The sequence below is a fragment of the Physeter macrocephalus genome, chromosome 8, assembly GCF_002837175.3.
Source record: "Physeter macrocephalus isolate SW-GA chromosome 8, ASM283717v5, whole genome shotgun sequence".
In the NCBI taxonomy this organism is placed as follows: domain Eukaryota; kingdom Metazoa; phylum Chordata; class Mammalia; order Artiodactyla; family Physeteridae; genus Physeter; species Physeter macrocephalus.
Window position 1 is genome coordinate 109,895,582 of NC_041221.1, and position 24,031 is coordinate 109,919,612.

The following is a 24,031-nucleotide window of genomic DNA, read 5'->3' on the forward strand; positions in this document are numbered from 1 at the left end:
TTTCAATATCTGCAAATCAATCAATGTGATACACCACATTAACAAATTGAAGAATAAAAATCATATGATGATCTCAGTAGATGCAGAAAAAGCCTTGGACAAAATTCAGTATTCATTTATGATAAAAACTCTTCAGAAAGTGGGCTTAGAGGGAGCGTACCTCAACATAATAAAGGCCATATATGACATACCCACAGCTAACATCATACTCAATGGTGCTAAGCTGAAAGCATTTCCTCTAAGATCAGGAGCAAGGCAAGGATGTTCACTGTTGCCACTTTTATTCAACATAGTTTTGGAAGTCCTAGCCATAACAATCAGAGAAGAAAAATAACGAAAAGGAATCCAAACTGGAAGGGAAGAATTAAAACTGTCATTGTTTGCAGATAATGTGATACTAAACATAGCAAACCCTAAAGATGCCACCAGAAAACTACTAGAGCTCATCAATGAATTCAGTAAAGTTGCAGGATACAAAATTAATGCACAGAAATCTCTTGCATTCTTATACACTAACAACGAATGATCAGAAAGAGAAACTAAGGAAACAATCCCTTTTACCATTGCATCAAAGAGAATAAAATACCTAGGAATAAACCTACCTAAGGAAACAAAAGACCTGTACTCTGAAAACTATAAGATAATGAAAGAAATTGAAGACTACACAAACAGATGGAAAGATATACATTGTTCTTGGATTAGAAGAATTAATACTGATAAAATGACCATACTACGCAAGGCAATGTACAAATTCAGTCTGGCTTATTTTTAGAGGAGCATATTTTTGCAGATGGAGTGGGATTGAGGGTTATCTTCAAAGTTGGAAGGATCAGTCTTGGACGCCTCCCCTCCTTGAGAGCCGTCTCCCAGCCATTTGCCTTAGGTGGGTGCTAGGGATGATGGTGTTGCTGTTTTCACAGTTGGTACCTGGGTCCTGCTTTGTGATTTGGCACCATCACCTACATCAGGCACTCTTGGATGGGATCAGTTTGTCTATTGGATGGTATTTTAGTGCTACCATGTTGAAGGGGATTTAGAGTGCTGTTTTCGACAACTGAACTTCAGTGGAGGTTTAAAAAGTAACTCAGGGGGGCTTCCCTGGTGGCGCAGTGGTTGAGAGTCTGCCTGCCGATGCAGGGGACATGGATTCGTGCCCCGGTCTGGGAAGATCCCACATGCCGCAGAGCGGCTAGGCCCGTGAGCCATGGCTGCTGAGCCTGTGCGTCCGGAGTCTGTGCTCCGCAACGGGAGAGGCCACAACAGTGAGGGGCCTGCGTACCGCAAAAAAAAAAAAGTAACTCAGGGACCACTGAGCGATGAAATCATCAGATAAAATGAAAGACGAAAAGCTCCTGTTTTCTGAGTTGGTCTAGGTCAGCAAAAAGTGATTAGCATGCAGGGGGGCAATCTTGTAGATGGTGTTTAATGAGTTTCTACGTTTCAAGGCTATGAGCATCCTTTCTTGAAATATTACACAGTAGGTGCCCCTAGCTGGAATTCTAGCTGTGTCCTGGAAGCTACTGAACAGGCCTGATTGTGTCCATCTGGCAAGGAACGTTCCCCTTTTGCCAGGGATTTTGTTCTTTATGTATCTGAATTAGAGCACCCGGCGTGTGGGGAGTCTTGCAGGGGAAGCTGAATGAGGCTGCTTTTTCGTGTACAGATGTCTCCTGCTATTTCGAAGGATGGGGCTGGATATAGACATTTATTCACTACCCAGGAGCTCCTGGATTGCCATATGGGAGAGGAGGAAGCCTCTGGATAGGGAATGAGGAAATCTGAATTTGATGAGCCTTGTTTTTCTGAGTCTGTTTAATGCCTTTACAACGAAGGAATTGAACTAGATGTTCTTGAATTCCCTTGCCAGCCGTAAGGTTATGTGTGATTCTGAGTGCTTTTTAAATTTCTAGGGGAAAGAATGTTGCTGATCAGTTCTGTATATAAATGAAGCTTCCTTGGGAAGTGAGCTTCAGCAAATCCATTCTGGGACCAGTGGGCAAATAACGCATGAAGAGCCCCAAGCACAGAACTCAGGGTGGGGCCATCTGGTACAGACCCTTCTCAAAAAGATGAAAAAGCACAGAAAGTTAAAGAGAGTCTCCAAATTGACACTGAGCTGAGCTGACCGCTAGCCCCGAGCTTCATCATTGTCACTAGAGGGCTCGCCCTGCCATCTCCCGCTGTCCCCTGCTTCACCCCCTGTCCCTGCCTCTGCCAGTGTGCACATCTGACCTCCCACTCCACCTCTTCCCACCCATCCACATACATGCACACACATGCACACATGTGCATCCTGCAAGCCAGGAGGGCAGTGGCATGTTGAGTTGGAAGTACCAGCAAAGCACATAGAGACAATTAGAACATGGAGTGTCTGTGTGTTAATATGTCTTCTACTGTTTACCAGTTCCCTGCCCTTGGGCTGATTTCCTATCCCTCCTCTGTGCCTTGATTCCTCATTTGTTAGAAGGAGGTGATAAGACCTGTCTCATAGCATCGCGGTGAGGGTTAAATGAGGTACTGCATGAAATGTGCTTAGCCCAAGTGCCTGGTACCCGTTAAACATTCAGCACATGGTAACTATTAATGTTATGATTTACTACTATCGAGTTGCCTGGAATTCTTAAAATATTCCCAAAGCTTGGCGCTGGGGTTGTGTCCTTTCTTCTGCAGGACTCTGTAGCTGATTGAATTAGGTAAAGTGTAGGAAGCACTTAGTGCAGAACCTGTCAAGAGTATGTGTTCAGCATATAGTGGGTTAATTAATGTTATTTTTAAATAAATATTTTTAAGTCTCTAAAAAAAAATGTGTTCAGTAAAGTTTAGTTGCCCTTATTTCTTTCCCTTTAAGGAAGAGAACAGTTCACTAAGTGGAAGCAGTTGGCACTACCCATTGTCTCACTCAAATATGAGCAAGAACTATGTTGTATACCTTGCAGCTGGAGGGCAAGTGGCCCACTTACAAGGACAGGATGGGCATTCCCATCATCACTGGTGGGAGGGAAATAGAGGTACGCTGGCAGTGAATGGCCTACAGGAGCATCTCAGGTAGCCAGACCAAGTACAGGGAGAGAAAGAACAAGCACAGTTTGCTCTGAGTGAGCTTACCTGCCAACAAAGCGGAAAAGCCTAGCTCGTCCATGTCACCATTAGTACTCCGTGGTCTCTGGATGGAGACTTGGGGATGAACTCATTCCTCTGTTTCAGGTGTGGCTGTGGAAGCCTTTGGTCCCTTTGAAGGCAGTGCTGTAAAAGAGCAGACCCAAGTTCCAGAAAGATGAGTAAAATGGTGGGCCTAGAGTTTGGCAGCCTCGATAATGGTTCTGGACCCCTTCAACAGCTGTGGCCCTTGGGAAGAGTACTTGTTCCTCAGCACACTGGGAATCATAGCCTCCCTGTAAGCCACGGAGGTGTGGTGTGATGGAGACCCAGTGGGATAATGCATAGGAGGGTGCCAAGTGATCAGGAACGCACCGGCATCTGTTCCATTGTTTTTATTGCCAGTAGTAGCAAGATAAAGAAGCATCTTATAACCATAAGCACACAGTGGTGCTCCTGGGGGCTCATTAGAGTCATTGGGCTGCTGGCTTAACAGGGCATCCTAAGAAGTGTGAAGCCCTTTGTCTCATGGCTAATGGGTAACAGGAAGCACATCTATCCACATAGCCCAGAAGCAACCACCAGGAGGGACCATCACAAAGGCACTGCTTGCTCCTCACCCGGGCTCCCGGCAGCTGGACACCTTATCTCTCAGAGGCTTTGCAAGCTTGTCTTTACAGCCAGCTGAACTGTGAAATATTAGTCAAGTAATGTTTCATCCAAAAATAACCACCATTTTGACAGTTGTCTTGAAGCCAAATTTCCAGGTGGTTTACTTTTCCTTTGGATACACACTGTAAAATGAATGTGAAGCCAGGCTCAAAACAGCCTAGGGAAATCTTTTATCTCCAGAAATATGAGGTATGCATGGATTTAGATATAAATCACGTGCTAGACCCAAAGTTGTATTAGGAAGTGTCATGGTCCCATCCCAACCTTGCTGAGGCCTTGGGTTAAAATTTCACAGAGAATTTTAAGAGCCTTGACAGTCAGCTCCTTAAACCTTGGGACTTCTGCTGAAGTCCCAAGGCTTAAGGCCTCTCACTCCTGTGCTGTTAACCCCCAGGAAGCGTGCTGCTCCAAGACAGGACTGTGTTACTTCCTCATCTGAATGTACCTCTCACTACCTATAGTGAGGCTTCATCTGAGAAGGTTGTTGACTTGAAACTTGCTGACTTAAAACCTGGCTGGGAAAGAGGAAATGCACGTTGTTGAATGCTTACTTGGTTTCAGACACTATGCTGGTCATTTTATGGATGGCTATCTCATTTTGCCTTTACGACCGCAAAAAAACCCATTTATAAAAAACCAGTTAAATCAACTGTCCAAAGACAAATCACTAACAAGTATCATAAACGAGATATGAACCCAGGTTTATCTGATTCTTTATAAATTAGGCTCAGATCAACTTCATTTGCCGGAGTATCACAACGTAATAGTGGTCTATACAGCAGAGGTCTGTTCTTGCTATTCTATTACAGAAGTCTGGAGTTAAGCAGTTCAGAGGATCACAACGTAATAGTGGTCTATACAGCGGAGGTCTGTTCTTGCTGTTCTATTACAGAAGTCTGGAGTTAGACAGTCCAAAGCTAGTAGGGTGGCTCTACAAAGTTGTTAGGGATTCGGGCACCTTCCACTCCCTGCAGTGTGGACCTCATGTTTCTGAAGCAAGATGGCTGCTGGAGCTCCATCCATCACATTAATATACCAAGCAGCAAGGCTGGAGGGAGAAAAACAGTATGACCTCCCTCAAAAAGATTTTCCCAGAACTTCCACATATTTTTGCTTCTGTCTCCTTGGCTAGAACTTTGTCACATGGCTACACCTAGCTCCAGCCGCAAGGGAGGCTGGGAACTGGGATATTTTAGCTGAGCAATAGTCTGACCAACGAAAAATCGAGGTCTTGTTCCTGAGCATGAAGAGAAAAGTGTGTTTGGGAAGAGACCAGCACAGACTGCAAACGTCGTATATTTTCTTTCTCTTTGGTTACTGAAACATCTTTTAATGGTACTTCGAGGTTCATGTGTCTGAAGCTCTGACTCAAGGTAGAGGCCATTTCAGAAGCCAGAATATAAGTAAAGAGATCCTGAAAAATGATACCAATATAATTTTTCTATTATAGATAGTTGACAGTTTTGGTTGCTGTGGTAAATTTTTCTTTCCAGGATTTAAACCCACTGTCACTCCTTTTAAAAATTACTCGGAAAGACCTCTATTCTCTTATTTTTTAAATGCTGGGCTTGACACAGGTCTACACAGGTTCTGTCATAATACTTGTAGCATTGCCCGAAAACTCTCTAGCTATTGAATTTGCAGGGATACCACCAGGTCTGCCAGAATGAGGGGAGTGAAACCCCAAAAGAAGGAGATCCAGTCAGCTCTTGAGTACTGGGTGATTGACAAGGTGGAACAGGGGAGCTCCGGAGCTGAAGCTGGCAGGGAGTGTCCACTGCTGAGTACTTGTCAGTGACACTAAGGAACAAGTGTATACCGCACCTGGTTTTTAAAGTTTTACCTTCTATCAGAATTGCTGGTGGACAGGGAAAGAAGATGCAGCAGGGAAAGATAATAACCGTTTACGGTTTTTATACTACAGCCTTCACCTGCAGAAAACACTGTGACATCTCTTGTTTTTTTAATTCAAAAGCCTCTTTCTCTTAAAAAAAAAAAAAAAAGTATTAAACAGGAAAGTATCCCAGAAGAGTTTGAGACCACCCAAAGGCCACCACCAAAAAGTTAGAATGCCAACTTTACAGTTTATTTTTCTGTTACATATTCATTATTTTTATAATCAGAGGCAAACATTTTAAGTAAAGTTTTCATCCACAAGAAAAAAACCCTGAAAATCACCGTCACATACAGCACTGCATAGTGAGGAAGGGGCATGGTGGCCTTGGTTCTGATGCTAAGTTCTCCATGGGACCTGGAGTGAGCAGGTTTTCTTTCTCTTTGGTTACTGAAACATCTTTTAGTGGTACTTCGAGGTTCATGTGTCTGAAGCTCTGACTCAAGGTAGAGGCCATTTCAGAAGCCAGAATATAAGTAAAGAGATCCTGAAAAATGATACCAATATAATTTTTCTATTATAGATAGAATAGAACAATAGAACAGCAATTTTTCTATTATAGATAGAATCTATAAATCTCTGGGTTTCAGTCCTCACTCGCAGATGTGGAAGTGAGAGATGCCACATGCCGAGGACCTTTCCTCCACTCAGACATCTGTGGTTATGACAGTTGACACCGTCTGCAAAACTTGGGGGCATCACAGAGCTGGCGTCTAGTCCAGATGGTTCTTAGTTTGGAGCTCATAGATAGATTCCGGGGTGTGTCATCATCTTAATTAGGCGGAACACATGTGTAAGCACCAACTCACCAAGAGTTCCTCTAGGAGAGGGGCCCATCACATTCATGAGATTCTTAAGGAATCTTCAAGTTAAGAACAACTGAGGGGCTTCCCTGGTGGCACAGTGGTTAAGAATCCGCCTGCCAATGCAGGGGACACGGGTTTGAGCCCTGGTCCGGGACGATCCCACATGCCGCGGAGCAACTAAGCCCGTGAGCCACAACTACTGAGCCTGTGCTCTAGAGCCCACGAGCCACAACTACTGAAGCCTGCGCACCGGGAGCCCATGCTGCGCAACAAGAGAAGCCACCGCAGTGAGAAGCCCACGCACCGCAACAAAGAGTAGCCCCCGCTCGCGGCAACTAGAGAAAGCCCATGCGCAGCAACGAAGACCCAACACAGCCAAAAATAAATAAAATAAAATTAATTTATTTTTTTAAAAAAAGGAAAAACTGATCAATTCGTCTTTGATAGATAGGCATCTTCCATCCAGGGAAGCAAAGGGACTTGCCCCACAAGCACATCTGATGGATCCTTTGGCAATCCGGAGTGCTGGTGTTATCGTCTCTCATCCCAGGGCTGTCCTCCATAGGATGTGAGCCAGCCTGGACCCCTCTGCCCTGTACTGTGACGGAAATAACCACTCTGTGTGTCTCCCCATCTGGCCCAGTTCATGAGGTCAGTATGGAGTATATAGTCTCCTCTGTCAGCTTTTCCCCCGAATTCTCCCCCAACCCCTGCAGGCAGCCCTTTCCCCCAGAAGTAGGAGGGGAGATGGATGAGAGAGGAAGCAAGTCTAGGCTCTCATAGTTGGGATCCTTGTTTCTGCTCCTATATATCTTAAAGAACATGTCCGCTCTCCATGTATTTCATCCTTCCTGTCAGAGGTGAGGTGGGGTCCTCTCCCAAGACCAGACATAATAGCATAGCAGACCACAGTGTCTGTCACTAAAGGAACATTCTCAGATTGACAGTTCAGAGGCAGAAGGTGCAACCCAGCTATGTAAGGGAGTGAATCTGTGTCCCTCTCCCCACGCTGGGAGCAAAACTGCCTCCAAAAATTTGTACAATGGGAACACTGTGGTATTTGTGCTGAGAATTCATCACAGAAACCCTGTATCTGAAACCCAAAGTGACCTTTTCTGAGCGGCCCTAGCCCTACATGAGAAGGCAAATACCAGATTGCTTGACATTTCCTTTTTTAAATTTCAAGTGTTCCTGATTTCAATTCGGCTGTTGATCTGTTGGTTTGCAGCCCCGATGCAGTTAAGTGAAGTCACAGTCACTGCTGTGATAGTCTCACAAACAACCGCTTTGAAACCCTAGCCCCTGTCCTATGTCTCCTTCTTACCTAGTCACCCTCCCCCAAGCCTCCCAGCCTCCACGCAGCGTGGAGGGGCAGGTTGCAGAAAAGAGCATCTTTCTAAACCTGAAATTAAAATCTTCAAAGTGGAGCTGTGTGCCGCTGCACTGTGTCCATCTTGAAAGATCAAATTTATTTACTCCTTACTTTACGTCCTCTTGGCAGAAGCTATACAGAAACCCTATAAAGAGGGAGGGTTTGCTCTGATTCGCATCACTGACCGAAGTGTCATGTGGAATTCAGCTCAGGGATGGTCTGAGCTCCACCTGGGATTGACAGTGAAGACAGCGAAGTAGTGACTCAGAGGGCAAGGAAGGCTGGAAGGTGCTGCTCCAGGAGCTGTGGTTGAACAGATATTAAGGATGGTCCCAGCCATCCACCTGCAAAGCCACAGCGGGCACATGTGTGGTAGGCATGTGTGCATCCCAGGCTCCACGTGCAGAACCTGCAAGCTGAACGGGTTGAGATCCTGGAAGTGCGTGATACGCTTGTTAATCTGCTGAAGAACGTTCTTTCTTGCTCCACTTACCCTGAGAGAGTTGGCTGGGGAAAGGTATAGCGATGGATTCTTGGTTTCTCTCGCCATAGCATAATTTGTCAGAGTTCCGGTTCTGCTTCTGAGAGGCCTGCTTGCACAGAAGCATCATCTGTTCAATCTAGTCTGTCTGGGGGACAATGAGGAAGGAGGAGCTGGCAAGAAAATTAAGGCGTCAACTTGAGGAGGAGAAGATTGGAAACAATGAGCTCTCCCATTTTTTTTTCTTAATACTCAGCCCTTTGGTCTGTCTGGACATGCGGCAGTATGGGTGATTGAATTGAAAAAAAATGAATTGCCCCATTCAACGTGCATATTTTCCCAAAGGTAAAAGCTAATTTGGTCCTGCCTTTTCCTTGCTTCTTGAGAATCAGGCAGTCCACACCAGCTCTTAATCTCATCCTTGCTGAGTAACTCGGAGAAAGCCCTTAGAATGAGCAGCTTTCCTCTCTATTTTTATTAGACAATCCAAAATTAGGTCCTACTGCGTACACATAATAGTGTTCTCCCTGTTACATTGAGGGTGACCAGATAATCCAGCTTGCCTGTGACACACCTGATTTCTGTCCATTGTCCCCTGAGATTAATATCACCCAAGGTGTCCCATTGTAGATGATACCTATTTTATGTGATCACACTAATTACAGGAAACGAAGGGAAGGAAATGAGTTTCTGCCGAAGGGTCTAACCTTGTGCTCCTTTCTTCCCGTCACTGCAGCTTCACTTGGCAGCCCTGGCATCACTCAAGGGAGATATAGTGGAGCTTAATAAACGTCTGCAGCAAACGGAGCGGGAACGGGACCTTCTGGAAAAGAAATTGGCCAAGGCACAGGTAAGGGATCTGGAAAGGTTGTTTTTAGTTTATTTTTTAAGATGAAACAGATATAGAAATCTCCACAAAAAAAATGATGGTTTGATGAGCAGACCTCCTCATGACCACTGTCCAGGTCAAGAATTAGAACCTGACAGTCATCCCAGAAGTCCCTCCTTATGTCCCATCCCAGTCCCACTTTTCCTCCCCACATGACTTTTATAGTCATATTTCCTGTTTCTTTACGGTTTATCGCTGGAGTTTGTATGTCCCTAGACAATGGAGTTTTGTCTTGGCTGTTTAAAAATTATGTGTTTCCTTTGAATCTCTTAATCCACGGGTTTTCCCTCCGTTCTTTATTGGCTTTATACTTAGTCTTTTTTTTTTTTTTTTTTTTGCGGTACGCAGGCCTGTCACTGTTGTGGCCTCTCCCGTTGCGGAGCACAGTCTCCAGATGCGCAGGCTCAGCGGCCATGGCTCACGGGCCCAGCCGCTCCGCGGCATGTGGGATCTTCCCGAACCGGGGCACGAATCCGTGTCCCCTCCATCGGCAGGCGGACTCTCAACCACTGTGCCACCAGGGAAGCCCCCTATACTTAGTCTTTTAAAAGCTGGCCATTTGACCTATGGAGTTTCCCACAGTCCAGATGTTGCTGATGGTTCACCCATGGTGCAGTTCAGCACGTTCCTCTGTCCCCTGTATTTCCTGCAGAATGGCCCTGGATCCAGAGGACCAGTCAGATTCATGTCCAGTCCCTCTGGCAAGACTGTAGAGGGTATTTGTTTTTCCACTGGGAAGCACATAGTATCTGGTTGTCTTGCCTTCTTAGATGTTACGTTAGCAGCTATCTTGATACTCAATGCCCAAGTTCACTGTTTCATCAAGACTTTACAAAATCATGATAGTTTAGTTCTACCATTTCTTTCTCAGTTATTAATTGAAGTGCTTTTATAGAGACATTTCCCATCATCTATGATTTATTGAAACAATGGTATAGTTCACAGAGGAAAAGCAGAATCATTGCTTAATTCTTATGATTTATTTAACATTTTTCAAGATAATGAATTATTTATGATCCTCTGAAAGTGCCCAATTATTTTTTAAAATATTATGAACTTAGGGATTTAAACATATTTGGGTTTCAGTCCTTTGTAATTATTTTCTTTGTAGAAACTCAAAGTATACTATTTTTGGCCAGTAAGAACCTCTTCAGGTTGGCTCCTGAGTCTTTTGACATGAGCCTAGTACTTCCTCCAGGCTCATCTAGTACATTTCTCACTCCAAAACTGGAATTAAGCATTCTCCATGTAGCCTTGGTTTTTCTCTGTAGAAAATGGTATTTCAAGACTGCAATCTGGGTGCTAAGGGTGCTTATTGCTTCTAGTTTGGTCATTATTTTTAGGTCTCTTTTATAAACATAGCCAGGAAATTCTTTATTTATTTATTTATTTATTTATTTATTTATCTACATGTATGTATTTATACATTTTAAGATAAAATACCTTAGGAGCTCATAATAATTTCTCAATTTAAATTCAGACTACAGTGTTCTTTTACTTAGCTTTTGTATTTTATTTGTATATCCTTTCTTTCACACTAAAAATCTTGGTTCTGAAGTTTACAGAGGATGATTGGATAAGAATATTACATAATTACTCGTTTGCTTCATCCCATATTATATACAATCAGTCTCAAAATAATAACATTAATACTATCATAACAAATACAGTTACTGAGAAGAATTTTTTAAAGTTTTTTTTTTCATTATGCTTTCCTCATTCCCCCAGTTTTTTACAACTGTACTATATCCACACAGCCTGACCCCATGGCCATTACATCTTAGACTTTCTCCTTTTAGTTCTCATTTAGTCTTCTACAAGTAAATTATATATTTCATATTTACCATGGTCTTCATGTCAATGTCCCTCTGTTTGTTTGTTTAATGCCTGAAGCTATTTTCTAGTAGATTTCCTCAGGGAGGACTCATGGGAATAATTTTCACCAGCTTTCTGCTTGTTAATTACAATGTGTCTCTGCCCTTCATACTTGAAAGGCATCCTTGCTGGCTATAAAACCCTTGACTCATCTTTTCTTTACTTGAATATGTTTCTTTATTCTATTTTGGCATAGAGTGTTGCTCTCAAAGTCTGTTAATAATACAACTTTCTCTCTCTCTCTCTCTTTCTTCCTCCCTTCTTTACTTCCTTCCTTCCAGTAATTTTACTAGAGTAACTCTTAATCATTCTGGTTTGATATTCTCATGTTTGCTGTGTTTTCTTTTGATTATATTTTGTAATCTTTTTTTAATTTCAGAGAAGTTTTTTCTAATTATAGTGTTTAATATTAGTTTTGTTCCCTTGCCTTTTCTTTTTCTTCAAGGATGCTTATTATTTATATCTTAGATCTTCTTTGCCTGTCTTCAGTATCTGTCACTATCTCACATCCTTTATATCTCTCCCTTTTTACCTTGTTTTTCCTGTTCTCCATCTTCTGTTTTTCTTAGACCTTATATGTTGTATTTATCCCCTCCTGTGTGCCTTCTGGCTTAGTCATTTATTTCTGCATTTTTATTTTATTTCTTTTGTGTGTGTGTTCTATTACCTTCTGTCTGAGTTTTTCTAATTTTGAATTATGTTCTTCCATGTTTTATGTCATTTCATCTTTTAAAAGTCTTTTAGCTTATTTTGAAATAGTAGTCTATTGTTTGGGACTTTTTGTGGGGAGAGGGGTTCTCTATTTTGTGGCATGCTTTTGTGGTTCATAGGGATGTTATTCTCTTTTTTTCATTCTTCTTTCTTGTAACTTTATGTGGGATTTGCCCTCAATACGGTTCTGTTTTTCATTTTTATGTGAAAAATAGTTTCTTTGAACTTTTAGGAGGCAGAGTTGAACTTGGCCTTTTTAAGTTCACAGAGCTTCCTTGTATTCACGAATATGGCAACCTGCTTTCCGACACTTCCTGGCTCTGTTCCCCTCACCTGCTTCTGTCTTGATCTGTTCTTTCCTTTGTCTCTATTACCCCATCCTGTTCAATTTTGATCCTACTCCCAGCAGTTTCTCCTCCTGGCAGAGAGTCCTAGGGCCAGTCTTGAAAGTTCACAGGGAGTAGCTGCCTTAGTGCCTTCAGATCTTACTGTGGGCCCCTTGCTCACTCACTCTTGGCTCAGGCAAAACCCCTCCCAGTTGGCCCTCTTCACTTTCCTGTGTATACTTACTGGCTGTTCTGGGTTTTTCCAGTTCTCGGGTCCCTCAGTCTTGTTTCTTCCCTCTGCTTCTGCCCACACAGACACCCTTTAGGTCTTGTGGATGCTGTTGGTTTTTCCCTACCTGTTTCTGTTTTGTTGTTCAGGAGGATACCTTATCTCTAAGCACTTGGTTTTGATGTGTAGGTTCTCTATATTTGTGTGGGAATTCAGAGAGATTACAAGAATGAGGCTGCCACAGTCATCGGTCTAGAATGACCTATGGCAGGTTTTGAAAACTCATGTTTCATAATCTTAGACTGTTTGAGTAGAGAGGAAAGACCCTTTGTACTTGAGATCATCTACTTCCACATTTGACAGGCAACCCAGAGAGGTTAACTTGCTTACCCCAGGTCAAATGAGCAGCCAGCCCCAGAGCCAAGACAAGGCTACCAGTGTTCTTTCCTCATACAGGATGTTAGAGACAGAAATTTTCAATTTTTACTTGGATGAAAACTTTATATTTTCCTTCTGATTATAAAAGTAACAAAAATGTGATAGAAAAAACTGGAAAGACAGCATTATAATATTTATAGTGGACTCTGGTGAATTAAAACTTTTTAAAATGCTTTGTTGTTGTTTCTTAAGGTGTTTTTAGTTTTTTGAGAAAGTAGCTGTTTTTGCATTAAAGAAAAAATAGAATGGTGTTAAGCTGGTGTAAAGCCAGCCATTGTTAATAGTCCTTACTGGTGAGAATTTTTTTTTTTAGGAAAAAGAAATTGTGAGTGCTTTTAACTGGAAGCTGGCATGTACCCCAGTCTTGGATTTTAAAAGATGACCAGGAAGGTTTTTGTTAAAATTTAAGGCTCAAAGACAGAGCAGCTTATGCAGAGGATGATAAGAGGAGAATAGGAAACTTTTTGTCTGCTGTGTCAGGGATTGATTCAGCTCCCTTTTGATTTAACTTATGGTCAAGATAATATCATGTGATAGTTTTGTTGCCTGGTTTTACCCCTGATGGTTACATCATAGTACCATTAGTTGACTCTCTTGCTTGTATACTTACAGTAAATATACTTAAAAATTACTCTTCCTTTCACTGGAAATGTCTTTCCAGTTCAGATACTGGGACCCAGGAAAGAACATGAAAAAAAAGGTTAGTTTTGCCAGGCTTATACCTTTTATAAAGATGAGATTTATGCGAGAAAAATTAAGAACAAGGAAGTGTCTGTGCCGTGCTTTCTCTGTTACATGCCTTGGTAAGTGATTCGTATTTGAGGATTTACCAGATGGTGGAAGAGCAAGTTTGTGTATAAATGTATAGTCTGTGGCTTTAGTAAGTTTTACCAGCTCTCTAAATATTACAGAGCTATGATTAAAATGTAAAGTATAAATGGTGCTTTTGTTCATCAGAAATAATCAAAGAGAGCTTCATAATCTGTTGAGTAATTATTAATGGTGATACTAGAACTAGTTGAATAAAAGAAGGCTCATTATACATGGGCAAAAGTCAGTTAGAACTAGTTGAATAAAAGAAGGCTCTTTATACATGGGCAAAAGTCAGTGGAGTTTTAATAGTGATGGGAAAGGAAGAGCTAAGTAAAGGACCCCCAATACCAATGTGATAGGGAAGGCAAAGTGCTTCTGTATTTGTATCCTATTGCTGTGTAACAAATTGCCCCAAACTTACTGGCTTAAAACAACACACATTTATTATCTTACACATTTATTATCTCCTGTGCATCAGGATCCCAGGCATGGCTTAACTAGGTCCTCTGCAAGTTTGCAGTCAAGGTGTGGACAGAGCTGCACTCTCGTCTGGACATTCAACAGGGAAAGAGTTCATCTCCAGGCTCACTCACGTCATTAGCAGAATTTCTCTGTGGTTGTAGAACTCATGGCAGCTTGCTTCCTCAAAGCCAGCAATGGAGAGAAAGATTCTGGAATAAATCTTCTGGCAAGACAGTCTTATATAATGTAATGCAATTATGGGAGAGACATCCCATCACATTTGCCACATTGTGTTAGTTAAAGGCAGTCACACAGTCCCACCCAGATTCAGTGAGATGGTAATCACACAAAGGAGACACAGGGATCATATGGTCACCTTAGAGTCTGTCCATCACAGCTTCCTGGGGGATCTGATTAACAGTGCCACTATTAGCATACAATAGTGATGATCACCACACTTCTTTAGCTCTGTTTTGTGCCAGGAAGTATAGCAAGCATTCCGCATGCTTTATCTCACTGAGTTCTCATAATGACCTGTGATGAGAAAACCTTAACTTTCCCATCTACAAATGAAGAAATTGTGAGATTTAGGGAATTTGAATATCTTGCCTGAGATTATGGAGCTAGAAAGCACCTAAAGTCAGGGTATGAATCTAGGTTTCGTGGGAATCCATAGCTGTACTAATCCTGTATTGCTTTTTAAGCTGCCCAGGCTGCCCTGGGGATCTCAAACAGGGTGGGGAATAGGGCACAGGTTAATTTGGTTTAAATATCTACCCTCCCAAATCAAACAGGTGCTCAGACCCACGCATGTGATTTGTACCAACACTAAACACCTTCTTGGGGAACAGCCTGGTGAGAAAGTGGCGAAGGTTATATACGGTACTGATTTGATGCTTTCAGCATATTTTCTTTGTGTTTAATACCAACAATTATTTTCAGTAACTGCATTTTTTAAAAGTACTACAGAAGGAGATATATCAAAACAAGCTTCTGAGCCACTTTGAAATTGGTCAGTAGTAATACAGTACACCTTCTATTTCTAAGCTCTCTATCTTTAGATAGCAAGTGTTCTGAATTTTCTACTGCTTGACTTTTAGGAAGAAGACAAATATAGTTTTCATTAAATGTAATGGAGAGAGAGTTTTCTTTACTCTTTCTCTTGTATGAGATACTTACAGAGGTAGTATGGATGCCTTCTCTTTGCCAGGATCTCCCTCCCCCCATTCCTTCCTTATTTGTTTATACTCTTTGGTACTCTGCGCTAGCTGTTTTGTTTTGTCAATGACAGTTTCCATTTGTGGATGACAGTTTCCATTTGTGCTGAGCCTCTTTGTTTAGTTGCCTTGGTTCCCCACCCTACCCCTCAGGAGAACCTGGGCAAGGACTTTGAATGAGGGTAGAAATATCCTGAGTGGTATTACTTGTGATCAAGCCAGTGTGACCCTGAGAAAGTAGCGTAACTTCTTAGCGTATTTTATTTTATTTTAATTTATTTATTTTTCAGTACGCGGGCCTCTCACTGTTGTGGCCTCTCCCGCTGCGGAGCACAGGCTCCGGACGCGCAGGCTCAGCGGCCATGGCTCACGGGCCCAGCCGCTCCGCGGCACGTGGGATCTTCCCGGACCCGGGCACGAACCCGCGGCCCCTGCATCGGCAGGCGGATTCTCAACCACTGCGCCACCAGGGAAGCCCTTAGCGTATTTTAAAAGGGAGCGGTGCCGACCCTCTTCCCACGATGGTTGAGAGGGTTAACGAATGAATGATGCCATTGCATTTTTCAAGAATGGAGTTTATAATACCCTTAGGTTTGACAGCTGAGACTAATGTGATGATTAAAGATCAGTGGCCTCTGTGGAATAAGATAAAACCCAGTGAAGAACATTAACAAAACCATAAAGCTTCTTAGCATCACCGCATTACACAGGGTTTTTCCAACAAGGGCTCAAGTTCTCAGGCCAGTCTGTCTCTAGGCTGACTCACAGCTTTATCCCTGGATTGCACCAGTTGCAGAGATGAGCCTAAAGGGTTTTATTCTTAGTGGTTGTAATGATGATATTGCTTGCTTTTATTGAACATTTTTGCGTATAGGCTGTTTCACCCATTTATGTGGCTAGAGACAAGTATTTATATAGATTTTAAATTTGCTTCATCATCATGATAGGAGAGCGGAAACCTAGAGAAAAAGCTCAGGGTATGTATTAAGCTCCAGATGAAATTCAGGAAAAGCAAAATTCCATCCTATCTAATCCCAATCTTTTTTTTTTTTTTCTTTGCCCTTCAAACTGAAAGTCGGTAGTTGCAGGAGAAATCCAGCTTCCTAATGATACTGACCTCCAGAAATTCATGGCAGGCAAGATGCTGCAAGCCTAGGCTTTCTGGCTTTGCTGTACTGTAGGATCAGTCAAAAATGCAATATAGGTTGGAGGACCCTGGGTAAAATTCTCTGTAATAATAGAAGAAGAAAAAAAAAGAGCAGTAGCATGTTGTTTAAGACCATTTCTTATTTTGCTCAGCTGAAATTATGTGAGATGTTTCTATACAGTAAGGAGGCGAAAGTAATCCCTCATCTGCAAGTTTTGCTAGAAGAAGCCGCCATTGCTTTCTGTTCAGAAAGTTGTTGCTGAGTAATTGACTTTGGTAGCTAAAGCTGGCTTGATGAGAGCTGGAGGGACTTAGAATTCCCTGCTTTATACCCCCTGATGTCTACTTTTCTATTTCCGGTGCTCCCAGGGAGTTGAGGAGAGAGCTCTTTGGGTTTCCTAACTCTCCTCTGGTATTGTAAGGCATAATGTTCATGTTTCCTGGAGTTCACCAGAGGTGGTTCAGGGTAAGAGACCAAGGGGGGATCACTCTGCTACCACTTGAGGTCTTTAGGCAAATGGTAAGGAGGAGCTAAGCCCACGGCTCAGGGAGCTGGAAGGGAGTAGAGGCGAGAAGGCTGTGGCTACAACAGCCTCAACCCCTTGATGGCGTACACAGGACTCAGGACTTTGCAGAGCATTCCGTTTGCTATCTGGGTTTTAATAAATAGTCCCTGTGCGTTTGCTCTGTTTTCATCTATAAAGTGGTTGTATCGTCGGGATATGCAATGATAACAAATAACCCCAAATGTTCAGTGGCTTAAATTATCGAAGGTTTATGTTTTGGCTTCTTGCTGGGAGCTCACTGGGACTGGCAGGAAACTCTGCTGCATTGTCCTCACCCAGCCTCCCGAGTTGATAGCCTCTACCGTCCGGAGTGTTGCCCAGAGGAAGAGAATATGGGAAAGCCTACAGAAGCACTTAAAGGCTTCTAGGCAAAAATGGTGTATATTCACTCATATCTTGCTGGACAAGCAAGTCACATGGCCTTATTCAGCTTCATGGGGGAGGAGAAATATTCCTCCACGTGCATGGATGGAGGTGAATCAGAGTCTTGGTAAACGCCCCTGCAGGCAGCCACCAGCGTGCTGATGCTTATGTGATGTGCATCCCTTATGGTGGTCCTGGCGGTGCCCCACATACATAAGAAAATACTGGAGAAAAAATGAACACCGTTTGAAAAGAGATCTTGTTAATGGATTATGAAAAAGTGGATGTCTTTTTATCATTCTTTAAATTTTTCTATAATGTACTTAAACTGAAAAATTTGTGCAAACGTTAAGTAGTAGTCATAGGAGTAATTCTCTTTTTCCTGTCTGGTTGTCATTGTTATATTACCTCTTAAATGAGGCTTTACTGGAATACCTGCCCATAAGTGACTCATATGGAGGTGCAATATACAGCTTGACCTAGCCTGCATCCTTGTGAAACAGAATACCCCAAATCACATAGCCTCCTGGGTTAAAAAACGCTCTCGGAAACTCGGGTTAGTGAGAGGCACGGGCAGTGTGATACTTGAACAGGGCCTCATTTTAACAGGCCAGTCCTGCTTGTGTGGGAGGCCGCCAGGGCAGGAAGGCACTGATTGCTCACGGATTGGCTTTGTCTGTCCTGGGTGCTCCCCACTCATCTGCCACTTTTAACACACTGATGTGCCCCATTCCTGGGCTTGGTCTTGTGCAGTTGAATGGGAGCTGTTTAACAAGAGTGTTTTTTTGAGTTCTTTTGTCTCCTGCAGGTGTTGACTTGTTTCGTCCTGCACTGTTGCCCTTGTGGGAATTGATGCACTTCTCCCGACACCACAGCTTGGAAAAGCTCAAGGGATTTTTGTCATTCAGCTTGGAGAGCAGCGCTTCCGCTCATCTTTGGCTGGGCTTGATGTGTGTGCATGGAATGGGTGAAGCGTGTTTAATGAGATACCTCAAGGGGATTTTGATTTTTTTTTTAATTTATTTATTTTTGGCTGCATTGGGTCTTCATTGATGCGCTGGCTTTCTCTAGTTGCGGCGAGCAGGGGCCACCCCTCGTTGCTGCACGTGGGCTTCCCATCGCGGTGGCCTCCCTTGTTTCAGAGCACGGGCTCTAGGTGTGCGGGCCTAGTAGCCATGGCGAGTGGGCTCAGCAGTTGTGGCCTGCGGGCTCCAGAGTGCAGGCTCAGCAGTTGTGGCGCACAGGCCTAGCTGCTCCGAGGCACGTGGGATCCTCCCAGACCGGGGCACGAACCCGTGTTCCCTGCATTGGCAGGCGGACTCTCAACCACTGCACCACCAGGGAAGCCCGGGATTTTGATTTGTAACATCAAATCAACTATGAGCTATATCCTGAGCTATGTCTTCTCAGTCATTCATTCATCTGGAGGCTAGGAGTTTCGATAATTATTTTCCAGTATTCTCTTTTCACTGGGAGAAGACTCTCCAGGGCACCATTCTATCATCTCTTCTTCCCCCCCACCCCTCCAATTCTGTCCATGTTTCTTATGCACCAGCAGAGAAGTCTGCTTGGAAGCTGCGACCGCATTTCCCTTCAAGGTAGGTGTCATAGTGACCCTCCCTATGGCACCTAGCACCGTATCATAGTTTAGGAAATCAAGATATATCTATAATTTTAGAGGAAGTATTAAATTATAGAGGCTTTCCACCATTGTGAAAAAACATACATATGGAAAAATATAGGAATGTAACCTCTGCCTTCAGCTGAGAAATTTTTTCCTCTAAGATGTTCTTGTTGCTACTCCCAGATGAACTCCTAAGTTCCAAATAGACATTATGAATCTTTTTTATCCTTTCACCTGCAAGCGCTGTTCTGTCTGACTGAATTATCGGGCTTCCTGTTGAGTCTTGTTCATACTCATTACCCTCCAGGCGGACTTTCCAGTTAGAGGCAGGGGGAAGATGGTACGACACCAGCTCTCATGCTCTCGTTATCTGGATACCAACCATCTGATCTCCCTGCAAGCCGGGCAGCCCCACAGGAGCTCACCTCTCAGATCGCTCCTAACAGCCAACAGGGGCACCTAGAGTGGGCTTGGTGGTTACCGGTTGATCCTGTGCCTTTTTCTTGAATAAACACTTACGCATCTTCATTTTTAAGTGGATTTGCAGTTTCTTGTCTGCCTTGGTGGTGGTGGCGGCCTGTTGACCTGTAAAGACTGAAGGAGGAGGAATAAGTGGGGAATTTCAGGGAGAGTGAGAGCTCGTGGAGTTTGTAAGGGGAAGCGTTTCACAGCAGTTTATAGCCCTAGAGAACTGAATATGGGAAACCCCAGAGCAGGAACCAGCAAGATGACAAAGTAGTAGGAGTCATGGCATCCACAAGATCAAGGTCAGAGCGGGCATTATCTCATAACTATTGTAAGGTCTGGAACTGGTGACCTTCATGAGAGCGTCAGCTACATACGCACATACGCATACTACACACATGTGCACACACACACTCACATACACAATTTGAAGATGGGAAAAAAGACCAGTAATAAAAGCTCATAGATATTCTGCGAGGATGGAGAGAAGCAGTATTCTGCTTATGGAGAGAAATAAGAAGCATTTTCATTTGCTGACAGGTGCTATCTGTAAGACACTGTCATTTTGTGGACTTCTGTTGTTCCTCTTAAAGTGTGATGGATCACAGGTGAAAAGGCATAACTTCCTGGGAAGAGTATTTATGTCCTGTCAGGGTTTTATTCTGGTTAGGAAGGCTTCCATGTAGATGGGACTTTCACTTGTCCTTCCACCTGGCCTCTGTTTCCACTTACTTTCTGTGTGTTGGACCTTGAGTGGAGGTTATTTGATGTTTTGGGTTGTCACTAAGAACAGAAGTTCACATCACTGTTTCTCTGAAAGTCACCATCTCACAAAAGTCTGTGGTACAGGTTCCTCTCCAGTCTTATTTCTGGAGCTCTGAGCAGCACCCAGGAAGTTACTACATTCATAGTGATCAAGCTGTTGTTCATAGGTATGGTCCCTGCCATGATTTATACCAACGTATTTATCATACTTTGCTGAGTACTTCTGTTTCAGGTAGCAGTCTGTTTTGAAGGCTTTGTGTCCCTGCCCAGTAGCTTCTGGGTTACACCATTGGAAGCCTGGCAGATTTAGGGACGGGGAGGACATTGGACGTGGTGGGTGAGAAGTCTTACCTTGCCCGCCTGCCCCCAGCCCTGAAAGTGCAAAGCTGGCAAGTACGTGTGGCTCTTGGCATTAGAAAAACCTTGCGGAAAATGAAGTTAAAATTCCTCTGCTGGACAGGAAATTAATCAGGACTGAACTGAACGCAGTAGACAGGGGCAGAAGCTTGACTCCTTGTTCTATCACTGACTAGTGTTTTATTTTTATGTAAATGAGATTAAATGTACAATGACTGGTTGGGGATTGAGGAGGAGGGAGAGAAGTGAAGGAGATGAACAGGTTCCTTAGGATTTAAACTCAAGATGCAAACATGTTTTTATAGCATCTGCTGCTTCTTAATCCTTCAAATGCTGAGCAAGGGAAGCTCCTTGGCTTCTTGAAACGCAGCGGTTTATTCGTCCCATCGCACGCCTAGGTCACCCACAGTGAACCAGGCTGTGTGCCAGGTGCTAGGGCTAGGTCATGAAAACACCCAGCCCCTGCCTTCCCGGAGTTTATAGTCTAGTAGGAAAGGATATTGGAAAACATTATGTGTGCAGATAACCAGCCAGATAAGAAATGGTGTCATACAATTTAGGATTATTTGATTGAAAAGTGGCTGAAACATACCCTAGCAAACTTCAGCAAAAAAGGAATGAATTGGTAAAAAGGAAAAAATGAGCAGCCATAAAAGAACCTGGGGGGCTTCCCCCAAGTGGCGCAGTGGTTGAGAGTCCGCCTGCCGATGCAGGGGACGCGGGTTCGTGCCCAGGTCCGGGAGGATCCCACATGCCGCAGAGCGGCTGGGGCCCGTGAGCCATGGCCACTGAGCCTGTGCGTCCGGAGCCTGTGCTCCGCAACGGGAGAGGCCACAACAGTGAGAGGCCCGCGTACCGCAAAAAAAAAAAAAAAAAAAAAAAGAACTTGGGAAGAAAGCAGCTCTGGGGATAGAGGTAGCAGGAACTGGAGGGCAGTCTCATCAGGACCCTCAGTCAAGTGAATTGACAGCATGCAACTTTAGATCCATTCACTCAAGATTCAGATTCCAAAAAAAAGGTATCTGCCCACTCTGTGGCTGAGGAAAAACAGGAGGTGTGAATAGTGTGCTATAGCAGAGGGACCTTTTCCCAGAGAGCAAATGAGAGCTAGAAAGGTAAAGACTCAGATGTCCACCAGGGGCTTTGTGAAGTTCAGCTATTGTCGGGTCTTCTGGGCTTCATGGCCAATGCGCAGGTGTATGTTTATTTGGGGCATACTCAACATTGAGGTTGTAATGGTTTGAGGCCGTAAAACTTAGAATCACTCACCTGTAGGTGTGTCAACTCATTGGCACTTCTGTCTTGTTCTCTCGATCCCAGTGTGAGCAGTCCCACCTCATGAGAGAGCATGAGGACGTCCAGGAGCGAACGACGCTTCGGTACGAGGAACGCATCACCGAACTCCACAGCATCATCGCTGAGCTCAATAAGAAGATAGACCGTTTGCAAGGCACCACCATCAGGTAGTCAGCTCCAAGTCAAGGCTCACTCTCTGCCCGTCCGGGTGGTAACTTGGGTTTCGGACTTGAAGTCACCCCTATGAATCATAACAGTGTTTTACGTGTAACTAATATTTTTACAGTTGATAAGTATTTTATCTTTACTTTGTTAACCATCTGCTTTCCCGTCCCTTATTCTGTTCTGACCTTGAGCCTCATGGTAACCCTGAAAGGTAGACAGGGTGGGAGTTGTAATCCTCAGTTGACTGATAAGGGGAGGATGAGTGAGTTGCTTTATCAACAGGTTCTAAATGGAGCCTCTTCTGTCTTAGGGACCAGCATCTGTACCAGCCCTTTTATTCACCAGGTCTGTTCTAGATATACAAACTCAGTGCATCCCTTGGGGATTTTGAGAGATTTATGAACGTGGCTTTTAACTAAACATCACGTATGCTTCTAGATAATCTAAAAAATTTTTGAGCTCACTGGAAGTTGACTTACCAACATTGGCGTAGCCTCGTACAAGCTCCTAAGGCGGCCAGTTGGGGAGGAGCAAGATTTGATCTATCACGTTATTGGTGAAAAGGCTGGGGCTTAAAAATGTTAAGTGACTACTTTGAAGTTACCCTTAAGAGAGGGCAGATAGAGGTGGAGTTAGAACCCGCAATATCTCTGCCTTTACTCAGTTTTCTTTCCATAAAAGTGATTGTTGGGGATTCTGCCTTCCTTGCTCATCAATCAGCTGGCCCCTAAGTCTCCTGCACACAGCACTTAGTTGGTGTGTCTGCGCTGCTGTCCACAAGAGGGGTTTGCTTAAGTGACTTACTGAGCCAAGGAAGAGAACTTTTATCTTCCTGCCCATTCTCAGGCAATAGCCCTCAGGAAAACAAATGGTTGGCATCTACTTTTATGGAGAAAGAGCGCTTTGCACTCTGCCTGTTTGTATAGGCCTCAATTAAAACAGTTTTAGAGGCAGCTTCTTTAAACTCTCTCTCTGGAAGTCCTGGGTTAGAAGAAACTTTGGATGCATTTTGTTCCAACTCTGAGAGTTACAGTAATGATGGGGCTACTTGATGAGAGTACTGGTGGGCCTCTGTTTCAGGGCAAAGTTGTGGAAAAATTTGCACTGTATTGGAGCCACACAATACATCTCATATTCCAATTTAGAACCTCAAGCCTTTTGAATTGTATCCTGGTCTTCAGAGTGATTGTAGGTTAGAAGAGCAGAGAAGAATTTTCAGCCCAAAGAAATGATTATAGCAGACTTTAAAGAGGCTGACAGAGTACACTGGCAAATTTGTAATTTCCATTAAAACATGCTGCACTTTTATACCCTGGAGAAGGTGAAGGCAAATGGACTCAGTGAGTTGTGAAAAAAATGCATCACGCATCACCTAGAAAACTCAATTTCAGGATGTTTAAATTGAATATAATGGCCAAACTGCTTCATGTTAAAATACAGTGAGCTGCTTCTTTTTTTTTTTTTAAACATCTTTATTGGAGTCTAACTGCTTTACAATGGTATGTCAGCTTCCGCCCCATAACAAAGTGAATCAGTTATACATATACATATGTTCCCATACCTCTTCCCTCTTGCCTATCCCTCCCTCCCATCCTCCCTATCCCACCCCTCTAGGTGATCACAAACCACCGAGCTGATCTCCCTGTGCTATGCGGCTGCTTCCCGCTAGCTATCTGTTTTACATTTGGTAGTGTATAGATGTCCCTGCCACTCTCTCACTTTGTCTACAGTGAGCTTCCTGAGCATAAACATTTATCGGTGCCTTTTATTTAAAGGAAGATAGCATCTGTACAGATGTCACATTAAATTCTGCCAGTTTTCATTATGTAAATGCGCTAGCCCCTCCTCGAGGTGGGGACTCCCTGCAAAGCTGGAAGACTAGCAGACATGTGGGCCAGTAAGGCAAGGCTCTTCTTGTCCCCTGAGCTCTAGTAGCCAACGTATCTCCCAGGCTCCATCACTCCAGGAAATTGGCTTTGCTCTCAGGTCCTGAGATGCGATA

The 24,031-nt window shown here is 43.5% G+C and overlaps 1 protein-coding gene across 5 annotated transcripts in view; it reads left to right on the forward strand.

Annotated features, from left to right (window-relative positions):
* Nucleotides 1-24,031, forward strand: part of MCC (MCC regulator of WNT signaling pathway) — a 296,048-nt gene that overhangs the window by 163,198 nt on the left and 108,819 nt on the right. For all 5 annotated transcript variants that reach the window (XR_008618101.1, XR_008618100.1, XR_008618099.1 and 2 more), the window contains exons 2-3: nucleotides 9,058-9,171; nucleotides 21,889-22,031. Coding sequence is in view for 1 of the 5 variants with exons in the window: in XM_024120283.3 (XP_023976051.1) it covers nucleotides 9,058-9,171; nucleotides 21,889-22,031 (257 nt within the window). In the remaining 4 variants the exon portion in view is untranslated. The remainder of the gene's footprint in view (nucleotides 1-9,057; nucleotides 9,172-21,888; nucleotides 22,032-24,031) is intronic.